Source organism: Phyllostomus discolor, chromosome 8 (assembly GCF_004126475.2).
Source record: "Phyllostomus discolor isolate MPI-MPIP mPhyDis1 chromosome 8, mPhyDis1.pri.v3, whole genome shotgun sequence".
NCBI lineage: Eukaryota > Metazoa > Chordata > Mammalia > Chiroptera > Phyllostomidae > Phyllostomus > Phyllostomus discolor.
In genome coordinates, this window is record NC_040910.2 from 69,341,441 (window position 1) to 69,363,614 (window position 22,174).

The following is a 22,174-nucleotide window of genomic DNA, read 5'->3' on the forward strand; positions in this document are numbered from 1 at the left end:
AATGGAATGAGAAATATGGGTCCATTTTTGGCCCGAAATGAATTTTGTGGAATCAAAAACAATCCATTCCACTCTGTGAAGATCGCAGATGCTTTCTGATGAAGTGTGTTGCTACTTTAAACTGAACCCTTATGTTGTAGCTCTTGCATAAGCAAACTCTCCAGCACGAGAGCCCCAAATGATTTAGCCAGACGATGATGTCCACATTTGCCCCATTTCTTCTGAAAAGCTTCACAAGACACATCTAATTCAGTATGCAGTGAAAATATGCAGTGAAAATATGGAATTATGGTATACTTCTTTCCCACCCAAGAATAGAAGTCATACATTTTAAAAATGCTCATAAACATGATTCTTAATACCTTCCAAACAATTAAAACAAAATATTGTTCTTCTTCTCCCCACATCTTAGTGAATGGTACCAAGACCCACTAATCTGGAGTCAGCCAATTTTTTCCATAACAGACCAGAGAGAAACTACTTTAGGCTTTGCAGCTCACATATGGCACATGTGGCCTCTGCTATATATTCTTATTCTTCTTTTCACCACTTTAAAAATGCAGGAACTACTTTTACCTCATGAGCCACAGGAAGACGGGTGCTGGGCCGAATGTGGCCCACAGACCGTGGTTCGCTATCCCTGTGCTCACACAGCCAGGCAGGCACCTGGGAGTTCCCCTTTGCTCTCCCTTTCCCTTCCACCCCAGGCCCAGCCCAAAGCCAGTTTTACTGACTCCACTTCCAAAACCTGTCTTGAATACCCTGACTGTCGTCGCCCGAGCCCCACTTGAGCCCCAGAAGCATCCACCTAACTGGAATGACAACTTCCATTCTTGCTCTCTCCTATCCATTCTCCACAGAGCAGAGCTACTACCTCAGTTTGTAATCAGAATTACACCTTCACTTCTCTGCCTGAAACCTTTTAATGGCTTCCCATCACTTTTAGGAAAAATGCTAACTCTTGTCCATGGCTTACAGCCCCTTCTGACCCAGCCCTGTCCAGCCCATAGCTGAATCGCTGCACTTCAGCCACGACAGGCCACCGTCAGTTCTCAAACAGAGCAAACCTCTGCCCCAGGGCCTTCGCACATCCTGGTAGCTCTGCCCATAAAGGTCTTCCTCCCATTGCTCACATGGCTAGTTCCACCTCATCCATTAGCTCTTGACCTAAAGGTGACATCCTCAGAGAGGATGCCGCTATCACAGACATAACTAATCAGTCCGTCACCTTTTCATAATGCCAAGTGGTGGCAGTGCTGGAGCGGCAAGCCCCTTTCACCGTCTGTGCCCGAAACCAGCCTGCAGGCCCGGGCTCACGCCCGTCCGGTTTAGCACGGGAGCCCCACACAGGGTCCGGCACAGAACGAGCACTCAACAAATGTTCGTCACAGAACAAATGAGTGATGATCATGGATTTCTCTGCAGCCCATTGTCTTCCATTAGCACACTGCAACTGTGCACTTTCTGAAAAAACTAATATTTTAAAGCACTTTAAAGAAATGAAATCATCTGTTCTCAAACAGACTTCGGTACATGATGAAGGACAACTGAACGAGTCACCCAGCTCTTCGTTTCTATCCTTCACTTGCCTACTTCTCCCAAGGTCCTCCGAAGGAGGATCCACACGCATGGAAATAAAAAATCTACAGGTATGAAAGAGTCCTTGCATTGACTCGCAGGTGAGGATAAACGTCACTCTTGGTTCTAACAATTATCCTCCCATACTTGATATGGTCAGACTTCAGGCCATCACTGACTTTATATCCCAACCACCAACCTAACTCAACTCTGAGGCTTGGCCCAGGCCCCACGCTCTGTGGCAGACGCCTGGCCACAGACGTGCAGCAAGCGAGAGCTCAGTTCACGTTGGTGCCCAAATGGGCCAGGCATTCCAGGAGTGCCTCTTCTCAGGGCATCCTGAGACCCAGGCCACATCCATGACACGTGGCCAGGGCAGCCAGCAGCCAAGAGATAAAGCTCACCTGTGTAATGCCCACCTTGCAGACTGCCGTGGTGGTTGCAGACGGCATACAGGTCATACAGGAAGTCCGGCGGGTAGCTGGTGGGCAGGCAGGCTGGCTGCTTCCAGGAGGGCCAGGGGCCAGGCATGGGCTTGGCACCAGAACTCCTCTGGGCTACGTGAGGAGCCATGTTGAGATCGCAGAGGGGAAACTTCACCAGCGTGGAGAGCTTGTTTCTTCTCTCGCCCACTTGACAGAACCTTTTAAGGTGGATGATGAGGATGTCGGGCAGGGTCCACAGACTCAGCTTCACCATGCCCTGCTGGAGGGCTTTGCAGTGGGGGCACTTCCACGCATCGTCCTGGGCAAGCTGCAAAGGAAGCCACCAGGACTATGAGGCCCCCACGGCACTGGGCCAACCCACTGAAAGGCACCAGCCTCCCTCCTGGCTGGGGAGCAGACCCCCAGGGCAGAACCTGCTCCTCCTTGGTGTAGAACTGAAAACATTCGTCCAAGGTACAGCTGTGCTGCTGGTGCGCCTGCTGCTGCTGCCACACACTGTCGGCTTCCTGGACCCGCTCCTCCTGCAGGCTCCCGAACAGGCTGCAGAGGGAGAATGGATGACCTTCAGGCTTCCCACCTCCCACCTCTGGGAGGGGTCTCTCCTAAGTCTCTGCTCACAGCTGACAGGGTGGCAGGCACCCACCAGGAGAGGCGAAGGTGTCCCGCTGGGACCTCATGCCTACATACTGACTCAGCACTCACCTTCCTGTACCGGGACTCTCTGTCTGCCCCACCAGCTCCATGAGTGCCCACGTCCTTGGCTTACTTGTCTGTTTTCCCATCCCAGCACAGGGCCTACCACCTAGTAGGAGGTTAATAAATACTTGCTGGGCCCTGGCCGGGTGGCTCACTTGGTTGGAGTGTCATCCCGTATAACCAAAGGCTGTGAGTCCGATTCCCAGTCTAGGTGTGTACAGAAGGCAACCAACCTGTGTTTCTCTCTCACATTGATCTCTCTCTCTCTCTCTCTCTCAAATCAATAAAAACACATTCTCAAGTAAGGATAAAAAAACATACTTGCCAAACTGAACAGTGTCCCTTCTCAAAGCAGGGCTAATGAACTTGGTGTTATAGAAGCAGCCAAGTTTAGTGATTAAGAGCATGGTCTAGAGCAGGACGATATAGGTTCAAATCCCAGCTGTGTCATGCAGGAACTGTGTGACACCGGGCACCTGTTTAACCTCTCTGTGCCTCAGTTTCCACACTTGAAAAGGTAGATTATAGCAGCACCCACCTCACAGAATGTGATAATGATAAAACAAACTGCAAATACATGAAGTGCTCCGGGCAACGGCTAGCACAGGCGGGTGAGTGAGCATCACGTGCCAGTTCACTCCAACTACTGTCGCCACCACTGATACCGCCTGCCACTATGGATACAACTAGTACAGGCATGTCTGGTTTGACTGCGCTTCACAGATGTGTTTTTTACAAATCAAAGGCAAGACCCTCTACCAGCCAAAAGATTACAACTCGCTTTATTGTGATATTTGTTTTATTGTGGTTGTCTGGAACCAAACCCCCTATATCTTCAGGGTCTGCCTGTACTATCACTGTTGTTTACCTACAGCAATCATTTGGGTTTCTCAGAGGCATGAATCACATGGCATCGAGGAGACAGGCATACTGCCTGACAGTCACTGGGGAAACTGGGCACAGGAAGGCTTCTTTGCACTGCCAGGCACCGTCTCTGGCTGCTGGAGCCAAATCCCATCAAACTCACCGCTCCTTGACACAGCTGTCCCACTCGACGGCCAGTTTGACATGTGGGGGGCCTCCTGGCTTCCTGAGGTGCAAAGCCCTGAGGAAAGAACAAGAAGCCCATCAGAAAGCATGAGGCCTCCTCCCCACATCTCAGCAGGGTCCAAAGGCCTCCCTCCACCCCAGGACTGATGTTCCAAACAGAAATGCCCAATAATGAGTGAGAACCGAGGTTGGGTATCCGGGGAGCTGCTGTCTGCTGAAGACTCAGTCCTAATCAGCCTCTGAGTAGGCTCCACTTGCTCCCTTGGGAACTCACAAGCTCTGAGGAGCTGGGTGGACTGCGAGAACATGGATCAGCTCTCCCACTGCACCCCAGAACTTCCTCAGTGTCTAGAGGGCAGTTCACTTGAATGTCCTACACAAATCCCCATTCTGATGAAGCCTAAATGAGCTAATTTTCCTCCACCACAATGTGGCAGGAACACCCTCTGGCCCACCTCCACACACTAGAAGGTTTTCTTTTTCAGACCCTCAAATACCTAGAAACTCTCCATGTGAATCAATCTACAGCTCTTCCCAGCTACCTGGGCTCAGCTCAACCTCAGCCAAGAAAAGGTTGGTTATTCTTAACACAGAAGAGGTTAAGTCAAGAAAAGCACGGAGGACGTAAGGCTTTGTCCCCAAATCAATAAGACACATGCAAGTACTGGGGGAGTCTGCACCTAAAGATGCTTAGAATGCACCGTAATAAAAAAGAGTAGGGATGTCACATGAGTCCCTAACTGACACTAGCATGATTCAAAAACAGGGTTTGAGCTCGTGGAAGGTAGAAAACCCTGTGGCTGAGCAGCACCAGGTCTGGGGTGGAGGTGTGGCACCACCTGAGGAACAAGAGCCAGGAGGGAGCAAGGAACAAGGTGTACCTGGGAGAAGCCCTCCCAGCTTATCATTCCAGATGAAGAATGACTGCCCTTCCTCACTCTTCTGTAGACTGAGGGGAACTAAGCCACAGGCATGTGATTGTCTCCTTCTTCATCCACTTGAGTCCCTCCAAAGAGGAGAAGCAGCCCCTTATCTGGTTGATGGTGTTAGGGGGAGATGATCAGCTCACCCCTCCTGCTCATGCCTCCCTACGGCCCAGGGCTGCCATCCTCTCACCCATGCGTTGTGCTTCCTGGCAGCAGCTCCGTCCCTGCAGGTGGAAGGCTGGCAGATTGGGGCTTATGTTCAATTCAGAGGAAACACACCAGGGAGCTCGTTTGCTGCCCTACCTCTAAACCGTCTTTTTTGGGACCCTCAGATTCTCCATTTCCACAACTGGGGAGACCTGCCTTGCTGGGGGGTGGGGGTGTTTAGTTCTGGGGAACCTAGTCAAAAGCTCACATCAGACTTGTCTAAGCCACACCTTTTAATGAGTGAAGGATAGTCTCACAAACCCAGCGTGCTGACCCCTTTCTGCCTTAGTCCTCGGTCTCCTTTTCAACTGGAGTCTCAGCTGCAGGGTGGAAAAGGAGAACTGGCACCTTCAGGCTTTAACTCTGTTACACAAAGCCCCATGGGCCACACAAAGGGGAGAAGCGCGAGTGTGAGCTGAAGTCCGCGTCTCACCCAAACGGGAACCAGGGCAGCATCTGACTGTATGGCAGGACGTGATTCCAAGCAGCACAGGGACGTGATCTCTACCCTGGAGGAGCTAAGAGTCTAATGGGAGAGGTTTGCAAGGCGATGGCTGTAATGCGCCCAGGGTGCTGAGGGGACTCAGAGGAAGTGCACCCAGGCTGCTCTTGGAGACCAGAGAAGACACCACTCAGAGGGGGAGCGGGAGTTTCCAGATCCATGGTGAGTGGTAAGTGGAAAGGGTCAAAGGGTTGTATAGGCAGAGGGCTCAGGGGGCGGGGGGCAGGGGAGCCTAGAGTATGGTATGTGCTGGAATGAGGAGCAGAGGCCAGGGCAGGGTGGGGGGCACATGGTGAGAGGGTGGGCCCAGACCTCGGAGGGATGGAGGGCTTTGAAAGCCACCCTTGGAGGTGTGGACACTACCCTGTGGGCCACTGAAGGGTTTTTAAATGGCAGATGCAGAAGACTGGTGAGAGGGAGGCAGGTCAGAGTGGAGGTTCCAGGGCATCCAGCTAAGAGGTGATAAGGACTGAGTTCAGGCAACGGTCGTAAAGGTAGAGAGGAAGGAACAGGTCTGAGGAGTCACCCAGATTTGAAACAAGAAGACTTGATAGTGGATTAAACTTAAGGAGAAAGCAAAAGGAGGGAAGGAATCAAGGATAAGTTCCCAGTCACCAGGTTGGTCACTGAGTAGATGGTGGTTATCTTTAGTCACAAAAGACAGGAGAGAAAAGCCCTGCCCAGGAAGAGTTCAGATTGGCAAATGTTTAGTTTTCATGTCTATGAGACATTTAAGTAGGCTACATGGGTCTGTACCTCAGATAAAAATCTAGGCTGGATGTAGAGAGCTGAGAGACCTGGACCTGAGGGTGGCTGGCAGAACCAAGGCGAGGTATTTCAGGCAGGGGTGGAATGTGGAGGGAGTGTGCAGGGGGTAGGAGTGGGGCACTGAGGCCCGACAACATTTAAGGGTCCCAGAGAGGGAGAGAAATGCTTCAAGGACACAAAGAAATTTCTAGAAGATAAACAAGACATGGTATATCCACACAATGAAATATTATTCAGCCTTATAAACAAAGGAAATTCTGACACGTGCTGCAATGTGGATGAACCTTGAAGACTATACCAAGTGCAATAAGTCAACCACAGGAGGACAGTTCTGTAGGGCTCCACTCATGGGCGGTACCCAGAGCGTCGGATTCACAGAGGCAGAAAGTGGAGAGGTGGTTGTCACGGGCTGAGGGGCAGGGGAGTAGGGAGTTGCTGATTAATGAGGACAGGGTTCCAGTTTAGGAAGATGAGAAAAGTTCTCAGGATGAATAGTGGCGATGTTTGCACAACGATGTACATATGCTTAATTAACACTATCGAGCGGTCCACTGGAAAGTGGTTATGATGGTAAATTATATGTTTTGTGTATTTTGCCACAATTTTAAGAATTTCTAGGAGGACGAGGGGTGCTGGGGTAATGGAGGGAGAGTTGCCCAAGTGAGGTGGTGGTGGTGGGGTCGGGGGGTAAGGCAGAGGCAGGGCCAGCCTGCAGGGGCAGGCTGGGCAGAGGGCAGGTGTAACCAGAGCGCTGGGGCCTCAGGGGTGGGCTCCCTTCAGCGTGGCCAACTTGCAGAGTGCTTCCCAAACTACCTACAGTGAGAGACCCGTTCCTTGGTTTGTTTCCAAACCAGTGCAGACTAATACTTTTGTAAGCTATAATAAAAGTGTAATGGCAGGGGGAGGAGAGACATACAAAATACAAGTTCAATTTTTTTAATTATTATATTCATATATTCACATTTTAAACTGCTCTATCATATTGCTTTAATGCTTTCAAAAGCTTCCTCCCAAGTTCTTCTCAGAATCAGCTGGTATTCTGTGGAACATACTCTGATTAGCAGTTTTCTTCTTTAGGGTGGAGCCCAGCAACGGGGATTGGGAGGGCCCTTCTCAGAGCCTCAGCCTCACCCCCCACACTCTCTCTCCCGGTCAGACCCAAGCAGGCCCTGGCTGACATTTCTCCTGCCTCCCTAACTCTGTGTAGCAGCTACCAGCCAAGGAGAGTGCAGATGGGGTACAGGGAACAGAACTTACTGGCTTACCCTCATCCTGGTTCCTGGTCCCTTTATAGAGGGAGGGACCCTTCTCTGTTACAGTCTGATACCAATTTAGATTTTGACACCAATTCCAATGTTTTGTTTTTTCCATACCACCAAGCAATTAAATCAATTCTGAACTATCTACCTAGAGACAGCATCAGATCCCACAAGTTAAGGCTCAGTCCTGTAAGACTCTCAGCACCCTCCCACATCTCAGACACCAATGGCAAGTCCAAGCTGTCACCTGTGCTCCTGACCAACCCAGTAACAATAGATTGGATGATCCAGGGATCCCCTCCTTGGGTTTAATTAATTTCCTTACAGCAGCTTACAGAGCTCGGAGGAACAGTTTACTAACTAGATCACCAGTGTATTGTAGCTCAGGAACAGAGAGATGGAAGAGATGCATAGGGCACAGTATGTGGGAACAAGTAGGGAGCATGCACACCCTCCCCAGGCTCCCCTCTCCCAGCACCTCCACATGTCCATCAGTCCTGGAGCTCCCCAAATAATGTCCTTTTGGGTTTTTATGCAGACTTCATTACACAGTTAGGACTGAGTAAATCATTAGCCACTGGGGACAGATTCAACCTCCAGCCCTTCACCCCCTCCCCAAGGTCAGGTGGATGCAACAGAAAGTTCCAAACCTCCAGTCACGTGGTTGGTTCTCCTGGCAACCAGCCCCACCCTTAGGGGCTTTCCAGTAGTAACCTCTTTAACACAAACTTGGGTGTGGTTGAAAGGGGTTTATTATGAATAATAACAAGATATCTTTAATGCTTTTATCATTTAGGAAATTCCAAGGGTTTTAGGAGCTCTGTGCCAGAGCTGGGAACCCCACAATATATATATCTTATAAACCAAAATATCGCACCTGTACTACAGATTCAGTCAGCTTGGGTTGACCAAGCCAGGAAACAGGACAACCTGACTGAGAACTTCATGGGAAATGAGCAGACTGCCTGTCGGGTACCGGGCTGCCTGCAGGCTGCCCGGCCAGGCCACACCCAGCGAGAGGCTGCAGTGCAGGCCCGTGGAGAGTCAGGGCGTCAGAACCACCGGAGACACGGCCACACTGGTTCAGTCCTCAACCAGAGGCCACAGCCTTCCACAGTTTGGGGCCAATGGTTCAGTGGTAGAATTCTCCCATACCCTATAGGGGGATTCAGGTTGAATTCAGTAGCTAATGACTAATTGAGTGAATTTGGGTTTTTCAGTCAGATCTGGGTTCAAATTCAGCTTCAGCCATTAACTAGCAAGTTAACTGAGATATCTGGGAACCCTACCTAGCAACTCGTCTTTGACGTGGCCATCAGAGGAGGTCTCTAGACATAAGGGCTGCAAGCATAGAATGCGCATGAGGACCTAACCCGGGGGCAGGCACTAGAGAGGGAAGTGACCGAGGGCAGCTGAGACTGCCATCACCTTCGTTGATGCCTAGTCTCAAAGGGGTCTAGTCAAATGAGATCACATTCATTCTCTCACCAAATCGGGAACATCCCCTTACCTGTCAACTGCCCAGTGACAGAGGGGCCTGCTGTCCTGTGGGGACAAGTAGCTCCAGGCCAGGGACTGCCCCACAACCCGGATGGAGAACAGCGACCCTGGGTTCTGCCAAGACGAACACAGGGGAGGGTGGGTCACCGTGCATGCTGGTTTAAATTAGACTCTTAAGTGCAAATAAATTACTCAAAAAATGTAATTTCCTTTCTTTTTAGTCTATTTTGAATATTCCCTCAATGATCAGTATTCAAAACCTAGAGATGGGAAAGCTTCATCTGACTTTGAAGATACACACTGTCTCTATTAACACAGTGATCTAACACTGTTAACACATTACATTTTCTGAAAGGATAAACATACTGCTTTTAAATAACTTGTGCTTAATTGGAACAGGAGCTGGCAGAGTCATTGGAAAAATTAGTCAGTTACATTAATGAGTTATTAATAGGTAATTTAACTTACTTTCAGATAATTATCACCAAATTACCAAAATGAGCCAATAATCGAAAAGCAAATTAGTGTACATTTTACATACTAAACGCTAAGTAAACACTTCAAAATAAGCTATATAAAGAAATACTATGAGGTTTTTAAAATTTTTTTTAATCCTCACCTGAAGATGTGGGGTTTTTTAAAAATTAATTTTAAAGAGGGAGAAACGTCAGTGTGTGAGAGGCACACTGATCAGTTGCCTCCCATATGCACCCTGACCAGGGATCGAACCCGCATCCTAGGTATGTGCCCTGATTGGGGTCAAACCCACAACATTTTGGTGTACAGGACAACACTCCAACTAACTGAGCCATCCACCCAGGGCATAAATCTCTTTTTTTATAATTCATGCAAATTAAGGCCATCTAGCAAATTGGTCATTTTTGTGAGAGACACTTTCCTGTCCTCTATTCTTGCCTACAGCCTCCAATATATGTTCACTATTTTTGATATCTTCAGTTCAGTGTTGTGAATTCTGAATGTATTCTTTCCAAATTATTACCATGTTAAGCCAGTATTAACTAGACTACCAAAAGCATTATGAGTTAAATGGGTGGGCTAGCCTGGCAAGCTCACAACCATTTAGAATACGGCATTCCTGCAGAAAATCATGTCCAAGCACACATTTACCAGGGACTGTGGAAAAGCATCCATAGCTGAGTGGGAGGCTACCTATATTAGAACTTTGCTGGCACCTTGGCTTGCTGACTGGTTTCTAAACTCGGAATGACTGTAAGGGCACAGAGGCCAAAGCACACATGTGTGCAGGCGCAGAATGAGGCCAGCAGAGTCCAACAGTGACATGGCCATGGTTTCACCCACTTTCAAGAATCAGGAACACAGGGTTTGGGGGAAGGCTAAAGCTATTCCTAGATACTGTGACCTACTTAGAGAGAAGTCCACGCTTCTAATTTGGGCACTATGGCAGATCTGCTGGGCAGAACAGAGAGCAAAATCCCTTGGAGACCAGGATACATTCAAATGGGGGGAAGGTCCTTAACACAGGGATGCTTGGGGTAAACCCTAAATTCAGGGTTTTTCTCTGTGCCCCAGGGAGCATGAATGATAAAGAATACCACTGAAATGAGTATTGGTGCAGCTCCCAAATACAAAGTTCTTCCGAAGAGAATAGTTGGAAACAAAGTTCGGATGCCACTGACCTATCCCTAAAAATGTCAGAACCCGTGCCAGGCAGCCGTCAGAAACCTTTCTGATACCACAGGGGCTGAAGGAGATGGATTTGCAAGATGTTACTTGAAAACTACCAACCCGAGAAAAAACAAGTGAGCAAGGCAAAATAAGGTGTTTTCCCTTGCGTTTCTATCTCAGTTTTTTTTAAAAAACTGGACAAAATTATTATACTATCTCGGTTTTCATATTTGAACATAAACATCAATGTTTATTTTCCACAGAAGTTATATCTGAAGTCACTTGAAATTTTTGATCCAAACATGAAAGTTACAATTAATTATGACAAGCTATCCTCTAGGAAGAACTATGGTAAGCCAAAAATATATAAAATTCAGAAGAATTACATAAATGCTGCTGTTTATTTCAATGGTGTTTTATAAAATTTAATGAGGAAAAAGCTTTGTCCATGAAAGTTCTTTTGTAATGCCATAGAGAGTGAAACACTACAGGTCATCCACTGGTTATTTCCGCACACATAAACCAAAGTTGTTTCATACAACAATGTGAGTACTCATTAAAGGCAAATTCTCATCTTTCCTGAGCTACTTCTAGCTTTCTACCCCCACCTCCACCCCTTCCCAACACACACAGACACACACAGACACACACACACTCTCTCTCTCTCTCTCTCTCTCTCACACGCACTGACCTGCTGTCCCAGGGCCTCACTCTTCATGAGGTAGCGGACATTACTGAGGATGCACTGCTGGAGCTGGGCCCAGGAAATGGTTCTGTCTTCCCTAATCAGGAAGGGTGGCCCAAATCTGACAATCCAAGGACATCAGATTATTTCAACAAAGGAAAAACCACCAACACCCGACAGCTGTGCGCCAATGCTCTACTCAAAGGCACCTCTCCACTGGATAAGAGTTAAATGCCTAACATAATACAAAATTGCCAGAGAACTCTGCTGTAAATGGCAACACTGGGGTGTGAACAGGGGCCCAGAGACACAAAGCCATGGAGAGACGTGCAATGTAAAATGGACGGCTCCAAGTGATCAGCGGCTGAGGGACTCTTCCCCACAGCGAAGAGGAGAGGAAGGGGACACCGCAGCCAGAGGTAACAAGGAGGAGATAAACCTGGAGGGAACCCAGTCCAGCTGGTGCTGCTGGTTTTGTGCACCAGATTTATTCTCATAACTGGGAATTTTTTCATATCCCAATCTGATGAACAGAAAGGAGTGGGCTTCTGATGTTGAGTTTGCCAGATGTGGCTGCTGCCATCGGTTCTAGCGCAGCCACGGGTGGCTCTGGACACATCACTGACCATTGATTGTTCCATGGCCACACCGCACAGGGTGTGTGAAGACCCAACGGGCTATGAATGGGAAACTGTAGAATGGACTTTGCCGAACAAGCACAGAGCTGAGGCGGTGTGTCTGGACGGGCAAGAGCACTGTGCCGTCCACGGCTGTGTGGACAGAGTGGTTTATTTTCCTTATCCTCTATCATAAATTAGTCATTCCAGTTGCTTCTAATTTCTTATTTAAACGATGCTCGCTTATAACAGGAACTATCCATATGCTTACACATTCGCCTTTGGGTGCACATGACCAATTGTTTCTTTGGGATAAAGTTGCAGGAGTAGAAATGCAAAGCTGTCTATTCCCCAGCTGCCTCCAGAAACGCCACAGCCTTCACCACTTGGGGGCAGGCCCCCATCCCGCGACACTGGCCTAGAATGAGTAGCACCAGCTTTTAAAAGTTCTTTCACAATCTGAAAAGTTGAGAGTGGCAGCTTGCTATTGCAATTAGAATTTCTTCTACTTTATATGAAGCTGAATATTTTAACTTAAGCTTGTATTTCTTGTGTGAATTAATGTTAATCTCTGAGGCACATTTTATAAGAGTATTTTGCTGACTGGAGAGCCAAGTTTTATGTGACGGATATGAATCCTGTACCTGTCACATGATGCAAATATTTTTCTTCTTTGTGCCTTGCTTTTCAAATTCACTTTTAATTTAAAACTGCAAATATATTTAAAACATTATCCTGTTCCTTTATAGCTCCTGATTTAAGGGTTAAAAAGGCTCCACTCCAAGATGAAAATACGCCTCTACACTATCTTCAAGTTATTTTATGGTTTCCCTCACTCTAACTTACCTCTCTAATCAACCTGGAATTTATACCTGTGAATTTATGGCGGAAGTAAAATATTGATTATATAAACTTAAAAAACAAATCAGTTAGCCCAGCCTTACACATTGAATAATTCATTCACTACCTAGTAATATGAAATACATTTTTATCATATAGTACTTAACTGTACTTTGGCCTGTTCTATTCCATTGATTTAAGTTTCTATTCTTCTGCCTATAGCACAATATTTTAATAATTAAACCCTCACTCTGTTTTAATAGAGCAACCCCTCTTCTTCCTTTTTCCCCATTCCCACTATTTTTTCTGGCTATTCTCACAAGTTTATGATTCTAGATAAATTTTAGAAACATTTTACCAATCTAAAAAATTTTGATGGGAGTTATATCTTTTAAACATTTCATTTGGACTATGTAAGAAACTGTCTCCTTTTGTATATTAGTTACGTGACCAGTCACTTTCCTGAACCCTTCTGTTAGTTTGAACCACTTTTAAGTTTTTGGTGCTCTGGACAGGCAATGCTATCATCTGCAAAGAGCGGTAACTGTGTCTCCTCTTACAGCCAGTTTCTTTTTCCTTGTCTCACAGTACTGCCCAGGCCTTAGAACACAGTATAAAATAATAGTGGTGACAGCAATAATAATTATTCCTGAAATCATTAGAAAGCTTTCAATGTTTAATTGTTAAGGACAATGTTTGCCATCTGCTTACAACAGTTATTTCTGATCTTTTGATCAGAAAGTACCCATCCCCTACTCCTAGTTGATTAACCTTGAGAATGGATGTTTAATTTTATCAAATTAGAATTATTCTAGACAGAATTCCAATATATGTCTACGCATCCCAGATATCACATAAAAAGAAGGATGAAATTGAACATACCTGCTAGCCTGCTGCCCTGACCCCACCAGATTGCAGAAGAGGACTAGCACCTTGTTGTCACTGTGAGCAGGCAGGGACAGTCGCTGACCCTCTCGGGCTGCCAAGCGAGGAGAGACGGACACACCAGGTGGATGAGCTGAGGAGAGAGAACTGCATTTATATTCTTCATGGAACTGCTTTGCTAGATCAAACCCCTGGCTCCTCTAGGCCCTCCTTCTCTCTCAGCCTCTCTCCACCACCACTGCTGGGAGACACTAGAGCACTTTAGGGGAGGAGATACAGGGTTCGTGGCCACCTGCCACCTGCACACAAAGATTACATAATTAGTAGAGAATCTGTGTTGTGTTCAGGCAATAATTTAAAGATAAGGCAGGGATTATAATGAACACTTTTCAAAGCCAATTTAAAAAATATTCCAAAATTATTTTGGATATTTGTTCACCTGATCAAAGAGCCAACATAAGAAACACACAGAAAAGGTAAGGATTGTTACCCTTGAGGAAGTAGGGGAATCAGACTTGCCTCAATTTCCAATCAGTGCTGAAAATCTGACTCTTAAGGCACAGGTGTGTCGCCTGTGACTGGATCTGAAATGAGGGCTTATTTCACTGAGTTAAAGCATATTCAGGGCTGGTCAATGTCCCGTCCCGGACTCCTTGCCCAGAATGTATCTGTTGACCCAGACGAACTGGAGACACCTGGCTCCCATAGCCGGCGAGGATGCGGGGCCGGGGCCAGGTCCGGGGCCAGGTCGGGGCCAGGTCCGAGCCGGGATTCGCTGGGGGTGCACGGCACCATGGGCACAGGGCACTCTCAATAGGGGCCTTCCTTACTGGCTGACTGGGCCAAATGTACACTGACCGGCAATGAAAGGCTGACAGGAACTGGCCACTTCAGCCAATCTCAAGTTCAAGAGAGGCAAGCATTAGGAAGTGGAACCTTTAACAAAAGGTCATTTAATAACCTCTTTGCCCATCTACTGCTCCAGTTTGTAATAAAATTACTTTAAGCACAGACCTTGAACACTGGAGTCTGAAAGCAAAGACTCCCCCAGCCCCTGCTCTGATCAGTGACAGTCGAAGCGCAGCTTCGGGGCTGGCAGCATCAGTACTGTCTGGAACTTGCCATACCTGCAAATTCTCTGGCCCTGCCCCAGCACATCAGAAACTCTGTGGGTAGGGCTCAGAAATCTGCTTACACAAGCCTCTGAGTGACGCTGACATTCACTAAGGTCTGGAAAACCCCTGTATGAGTGGCATATTTGTAAGTAACCAACCATCTGTACAACAAATATCAGATAAAATAAGCATGACAGTTCCAAGTACTAAAATGTAAATGTTGTATGCCTTAGTGCCCAATAAGCGCTTTGTCAGACCTGTAACTTATGGCATTCAAGCACTAGTGTACCTGAGAGTACCTCCTGGCCGGGTGGGGGTGGGGCTCGGAAGGCGTACACGTTGTCTTCCTCTGCAATGGAGTTCAGGTCCTCTTCATCAGAGAAGGACCGCTGGAGTCCACTGGGGTACAGCTCAACCAAGATCACCTGGAATGAGAAGAACTGTTTTCCATCTCCATCCCTCCAGAGGAACTAAACAGATGAGAAATCTAAAAGTGAAGGGATTAAGAAGCACAAATTTGCAGTTACAAAATAGCCCCAGAGATGCAAAGCACGGCATAGGGAACACAGTCAATAATATTATAATAACTGTGTACCATGTCAGATGGGTACCAGACTTATGGGGGATCACCTCATAAGTTGAATAAATGTCTAACCACTATGCTGTACACCTGAAACTAATATAATATTGAATGGTAACTGTAACTGACATTTTTAAAAATAATAAAATAAAAGTGACTGATAGGCTTAAACCTCTCTTTTATCTTCTCCTCCCTTCTAGCTAGTGAAAAATACTACTTATTTTTAGTACTAAAGCACAGTTATAACAATTAGATGGAATACAGACATCTCAACTGCAACAATAGAATATCAAACTGCCCCAGGGAAGGGTTGAGGGTAAGAAAGTTGAACAAATCTGAAGGTTAATACCCAGCTAATGTATCATGCAAGATGAGCATAAAATAAAATCATCAGATAAAAGTGAGAATGTTTACCATTAGCAGATCTCCACTGAAAGAACTTAATAAATCTAAAGAGTATTGCTAACTTTTTATGTTATGACACACTTAATGGAACACTGAGTAAGCAGAAGCAGCTGGTTTTGCAGAGGAAAAGAGGGGTGACTGCCTCCAGGGCCCTGGCTGCCCCAGACCCAACTCTGTTGCCTCCAGGGCTAAAGAAATCAACATCCTGGCACACACACAGCATCCAAGAAACACTGGCTAAAAATTCTCTCGTTTTTCTTTAAAAGATTTTATTTATTTATTTTTAGAAAGAGGGGAAGAGAAGGAGAAAAAAAGGGAGAGAAACATCAATGTGTGGTTGTCTCTTGCGTGCCCCTCCTGGGGACCAGGCCTGCAACCCAGGCTTGTGCCCTGACTGAAAATCGCACCAGCAACCCTTTGGTTAGCAGGCCCACGCTCAATCCACCAGTGTTGGGGACCACTCTGCCTCATTTCAGGAGCTAGAACCTCACCAACAGGCAAAAAGGCCCCACGGCTAGGGGACCTTGGGACCATAAGCCACTAAGCAGACAAGACTTATCCTCCTGGCAGAGGCTCTGCCCCCTTTACTTCACCCTGCTTGGCCCCTGGAGGAAGGCTGGATAGTCAATGATGGGTTAGATTCCTCAAGAAAGGAACAACCTAAGACAGGCACTGTCATGAAGGGGCCATCAGGGATAAAAGACCCTTACTCCTCAGCTTTGTCATAGCCTGAGTCCTCATTCTATCTGTAAAAAGTCTCCTAATCTCTTGGCTGTCTTGCTTCTCCTGCCTGATTCAGGCCTGAAACAATGCCAAAGTGGGGTGCAGCCCTGTGCAGGGAAGGCGGTTTCCAGGAGGCCTAAGGGAGAATGCATAAAATCCTGTGAAACCTGCTTTGCTAAGAATGCCCTCAATTTAAATGTTAAGGGTCCAAGCATAAAATAGAGTTTGTTTCCCAAAGTTTTATGGCCCTCTGTCACCACTCTATCTATCTGACCATGACTCAGAATAAGCCCTTATAGTTCTTTGAATGTTATCTATTCCTTGATCATTACTGCCTGACAATGATTGATGAGCTTCACATATAAATCCTATATTCCTATGCAAACTAAACCCAATCAAAGCCCATCGAGAAAGAGGCTCTAGGCCCTTCTCTGCAAGATTGGTCAGCCACCTTTCCTCCCAGAGCAGATCCTGTCTTGGTAGATTTTTCTCATCCACGGCAGCTGGGAGAGCTCTGCTGGATGGAGCTCCCCTACACACTGGCCAGGGCTAAAAATTCTCTTGTAAAAGATACATTTTAGGGTTAAAAAAAATTGAATCCCAAAGGAAAACTTGAGTTTAAATGATGAACAACAAAAAAAGGTAAACACTGGTAAATGTAAATAGGCATTGAATATATTCAACCTGTAATAACAACCATATTACTACTACAACCAGGGAGAACAGGGAGGGGCGGTTATGCATCTACAACAATATCTAAATCAAAAAAAACAAAGGAAATTAAAGCAGCCAAGATCCTTGTGTTGCTTGGGAAAATTAGCATACGACTTTGTTCATTACACATGTTGACATCTTAATGCTAATCAGCAAGAGCGTAGAAATGTAATGTGTATGTCCCACACCTGAAAAGGTGAAATGGAAAATTTCTCAATGCAAAAGAAGCAGTAAAGGAGCAAAAAAGAAACAAAGGAAAAGCAGGGTATATAGAAAGCATAAAATAAATCCAAAGACGTCCATGATCACATACAATATCAATGGAATCAAGTGGTCAGTTAAAACTAAATATCAAAATAGATTTTACGTTTCAGGCACAGTGCCCATTCCTGTGCTGAGAACTCCCAAGTGATATGTATCTCCCAGAACAAACATATCACATCTCTCAAATTCCTGACAGTCCTTTTACTCTCTTGATTATTCAAACTCTACCTCTCAGACTTCTGATCTTTCATTGCTGACATTGTTTTCCCAAGACTCTCACCTACTGTCCTACTCTCTCTCATTCTCTCACTAGATCTCCACAGAGCACTTTGAGTTTACAAAGCAATACACACACATTTTTACGCACCTGAGATCCTCATAAAATCAGATGCAGAAGTCAGAGGGAGGGATTGGGTGGGGGCAGGGAGGAGACCACTGGGGTGATAGAAAGGCTCAGTAATCATGGTGATTTACACAGATGTATGTCCATATAAAAATTAAACAAATTTAACCTTAAGGCATGCACGCTTCAGTGTATGTGTGTTATTCCTTAACAACAAAAGTTAAAAATATTTTTTAATTTGTAAAAGAAAAAACCCAAGAGGTCATCAATTTTACAGTTGAAGAAACAGAGGACCAATAACTTTGTCCAAGGTCAGAAAACTAGAACGTGACTGCATTACAGTTAGAACCTCATGCTGAGCCCTTCCCTTCACGCCACATTGGTTTTCACCACCATCACCTCTGCCCGTCCTTTTCTTGGGGGCAGGGGTGGGGTCAGCAGCCCTTAGGAGTTCTGTCCTCCCAAGTCACAGAGAATCCAATCTGTACAGCACAGCCAATCCCACTTTCTCCCAAGTCTCTCCTCTCATGTTACACATCCTCAGTTTCCTCGGTGGTCCTCATTTTTCATGGACTGCCCCTTCAGTATCCTGGCTTATCTCTTTGGGAGTAAAATACAAACAGTGGCTCAGGCTCTGAAATCAAGCCACCTGTGTTCAAGTCTGAGCTCAGCCACTTACCAGCTCTGTGGCCCTGGGCAAGCCACTCAGCCCCTCAACACCTCTTCTTTGCTCACTGGCAAATGAGGGCAATCGTAGTATCTATTGGGTTGGCCAAAAGTCGGTCTGTTTTTTCCCATAAAATAAAAAAACACATTTTTCATTTTCACCAATAACTATTGCCTTGGATAATTCTGAGTATGTTGGCTATCTCCCGCTATTGGCTTCCAGTGGGTAGAGGCCAGGAGTGCTGCTAAACATCTTCCAATGCATAAGACGGCCCCACAGCAAAGGATTATTTGGCCAAAATGTCGACAGCACCAAGAAACTTCACAAACCACTTTTGACACATTCGATCAGTCACAGCACCTTCTCCATACACTGCTCAAATCTTTTTATTTTTGCATTTCAGTTGCATTTTTACCTTTCTTGAAATAATAAAGCATAATACACTGAAAATATTGCACATTTTCTTCCATCTTCAACATTAAAATGGCTGCACAAAAATTCACCAATGTTAAGAAGGTTTTTTTAATGCGTGCTGATATGACAGCTGTCACCATGCAATCTAAAAAAACTGTTTCAAATGAAGTTAAAGACAACTAATCACTTAGTACAGCCATTGTATGGAAAAAACTAAATGAACTTTTTGGCCAGTGCAATATTTCGCAGGACAGTTGTGAGAACTGACTATGAATATAAAGTTCATAGAGTCGCTCCCAGCACTCAGTAAGCCCTCCTGAGGGACAGCTATTGTTGGGATTACTGTAACTGTGATCATTACCAGCTTCTGGGAAGACAAAGGCAGTGTCTTTCTCTGGTTATCCTATGCAAATGCCCAGAGAGGTCAAGCCTGGTCATGATAGACACCAGGGACTACTAGTCAAACAGAAACTCATGAATCATGCCAGACTCACCCGGGAACCAGAAATTAGCCTAAACAACCAGGACAGCTGGCTCAGTTAGCACTGCGTCACCCAGCGCTCAGGCCCCATGCAATCCCATCGTACCTCATCCACAGGGACGTTGCCTTCCTCTGCCACCATCTTCCTTAGGGCTGCCACTGTGCTGAGGATCGGCACGGCCAGGCCAACCCGCAGGAACCGCTGGCTCTTAGAGGGGAAGGCCAAGGTGATGCTCAGGAATCTAAAACATAGGAGAGAGTCCACATCCCTGAAGGACTGACATGAACTGTCACCAACACCACAGACACAAGGTCAAGTTCAGCACCTGGGCTTATCTCTGCTTCCAAGTTGGGTCACTGCATTTCAGGTACACTGTCACCAGGTGGCACTGGAGAGCCAATGCTCAGAGGGAACCAGCAGAGTACTTTTCCACCAAGTTAAAAATAAAAAGTATTTGATTAATAATCACAATACAGACCTATCGTGTCAAGGTTCTGTTTGTTAAATAAATAACCATAGCCAAAATTAAACTTTAGAGTTTGTTTAAGAAATAAAGTAGCCAAGCTTCTTCTTCAGTGTGATTCGGCCTTCCTTTCCTTACTGAAATTCTCCCTTGGTAAGGACAGGGTTCTGCGTCGGCCCCACTTCCTACTGTGTCCACCACACACCAGGCTTCTCTCCTCTGACACCTGTTTCTCCTGGTCTACAATGCAGTCATTACTTAATTCACACAGCTAATTTATAGAGCTGGGATTTGAACCCAGGCCGTCTGGCCCCAGAGTCAGTGGTCCCAACCAGAGTGCCATGCTACGTCAAGCCAGGAACCTTAACTCACATCTGGCAGTGGACATCCTCTGAGGGTGTCACTGGAGGCAGGACAAGCCAGTGTTGTACTTGTGGCCTAGACTCTCGGCAACACAGGAATTCAGAGCAGACGGGGCCTAAATGGCCAGGAATGGCTTTAGGAGGCTGTCATGCCTTCAGCTGTGTCGTAAAGATGGAGGATGAGAAACGGTATTCACAGAGGTGGGGAACATGAGGAAGAAGTGCCTCCATCTTGATGCCCGTGAAGACGCTCCATCTAGGAGCCCACTCAACTTCCATGACGCTGACATTGGCCCGTCCCCGTAAGGTCACTGTTGAGTGCTGGGCGTGTGGGAAGCCTGCACTGTGTGTCTCCTGATTTCATAAAGCCGAGCCCCACTGTGGCTCTTACCCACCCTGAACTCCCCTTTTCTCTTTCTCTCACCTCCAAGAACCCTTTCCCTTCTTCTTTGCCCTTTAGATAAACCTTTTCCTACACGTTCACAAAAGGGGGAAAGGATGAACAATGAAGCATGAAAAAGCAGGTGGTTAACAGATTTTCTCTGGTTTGTCAGTCTGACCAAGTGGCACCCATTGGCCGGCACCAGCTTCTGAGTGGGCCAAAGACATAGCCTGGTGCTGACAAACAAAAGCACAGTTTATGATTCCTTCTTCAGCTAAAAAAGAAACACAGTAACCTTTCACTTTAATTGTCACATCCAATAACTGAATGTTCCCCAGCTGTAAGGCTGCTTCCCAGAGAAACGCTGACTGAGATGCAAAAGAGAGATAACAGCAGATGCAAGGCCAGAGGTTCCCAGTAAGGAGCAGGGAAGTCAGGTTCATGCACGACGCTCGCACACCTCGTCTGGCGCAAGGGGATCGGTAGTGACACGCACAGGAAAGGGTCAAAGGTGTTGCTCTGTTTCAGGCAGTGGGGACAAGTCAAGGAAGACCTGTGAGGACAAAAAAGAGAGTTAAGTTTAATCACACAAACAGTCTAGTGGATGCTCAAAAAGTTAAATATAGAATTACCATGGAAATTCTACTTCCAGGTAAATACTTGAAAGAACTGAAAATAGGTATTCCAATAAACACCTTACACAAGTGTTTGGAGCAGCATTATTCATAATAGTTAAAGGGCAAAAACAACCCAAGTGGCCGATGAATGAATGGAAAACAAAATGTAGTAACACACAGAAGGTCACGTGTGTTCAGCTATGAAGCCCTGACACATGCTACATCATCCATGGCTGAAACTTAAGTGCAGTATGCTAAGTGAAGGAAGTCAAACACAAAGGCCACATGCTTGATGATTCCATTTCTAGGGAGCACCCAAAATGAGGGAGGACGGAGAGAGGCTGCTCACCGAGCACCAGGCTTTCCGTCAGAGTCATGACAGTGTTCAGGAACTAGGAAGAGGCTATATTAGTGTCCTGTGAATGGGAAGGGAGCTGGGGCCCTTCCACACAGAAGCCTAGTGCGCCAGCTTGCAAGCTGGGAGGTCTCAGGCATCGCTGTGCCCCAGAATCAGGCAGGAAGTTCTTTGTTTTCAAATTCAGATGTCCAGGCCCTACTGCTAGACATTTTATTTCAGAGAAAGCAGGGGGAGGCGCAGGCTTCAGAATTTCAAAACTTCCCCAGGTCACATTAGTGTTCAGCCAGGGCAGGGGTGGGGGGACCACTGATGCAGACCATCCTCCTCACTGTACCAATGAAGAAACAAAGCTCAGAAAATTGGACCCACTAGTAATACCTACCAATGAAATAGCATTTACTAAGAACTGGGCATTGTTCTGAGCATTGTGCATGTATTAACCCATGTGCTACCCATAAAAACCAGGATTATCCCCATTTCACAAAGGAGAAAACTGAAGCATAGAAAGGTTAAGTAACTTGCCCAGGGACACACAGCTCTTAAGAGGCAGAGCTGGGCTCCGGTTCCACAGTAAATGCTCATCATCACTCCTGCAGTCTTCAGTGTACGTGAGTGAGGCATCAATTGTTTTAGAGTAGATAAACACAGTTTATTTATAGTCTTTAAACTCTTTTATTTA

At 46.3% G+C, this 22,174-nt stretch overlaps 1 protein-coding gene across 3 annotated transcripts in view; it reads right to left on the reverse strand.

Annotated features, from left to right (window-relative positions):
* USP43 (ubiquitin specific peptidase 43) overlaps positions 1–22,174 on the reverse strand; it is a 61,187-nt gene that overhangs the window by 16,688 nt on the left and 22,325 nt on the right. For 2 of the 3 annotated variants that reach the window (XM_036032998.1, XM_028534365.2), the window contains exons 4-12: positions 20,981–21,073; positions 19,419–19,554; positions 15,011–15,146; positions 13,604–13,739; positions 11,271–11,385; positions 8,943–9,046; positions 3,748–3,825; positions 2,438–2,564; positions 1,983–2,331 (exon numbers count right to left, since the gene is read on the reverse strand). In XM_036032998.1, coding sequence (XP_035888891.1) covers positions 1,983–2,331; positions 2,438–2,564; positions 3,748–3,825; positions 8,943–9,046; positions 11,271–11,385; positions 13,604–13,739; positions 15,011–15,146; positions 19,419–19,554; positions 20,981–21,073 — 1,274 coding nt within the window. The remainder of the gene's footprint in view (positions 1–1,982; positions 2,332–2,437; positions 2,565–3,747; positions 3,826–8,942; positions 9,047–11,270; positions 11,386–13,603; positions 13,740–15,010; positions 15,147–19,418; positions 19,555–20,980; positions 21,074–22,174) is intronic. The other variant, XM_028534366.2, reaches the window with a different exon arrangement.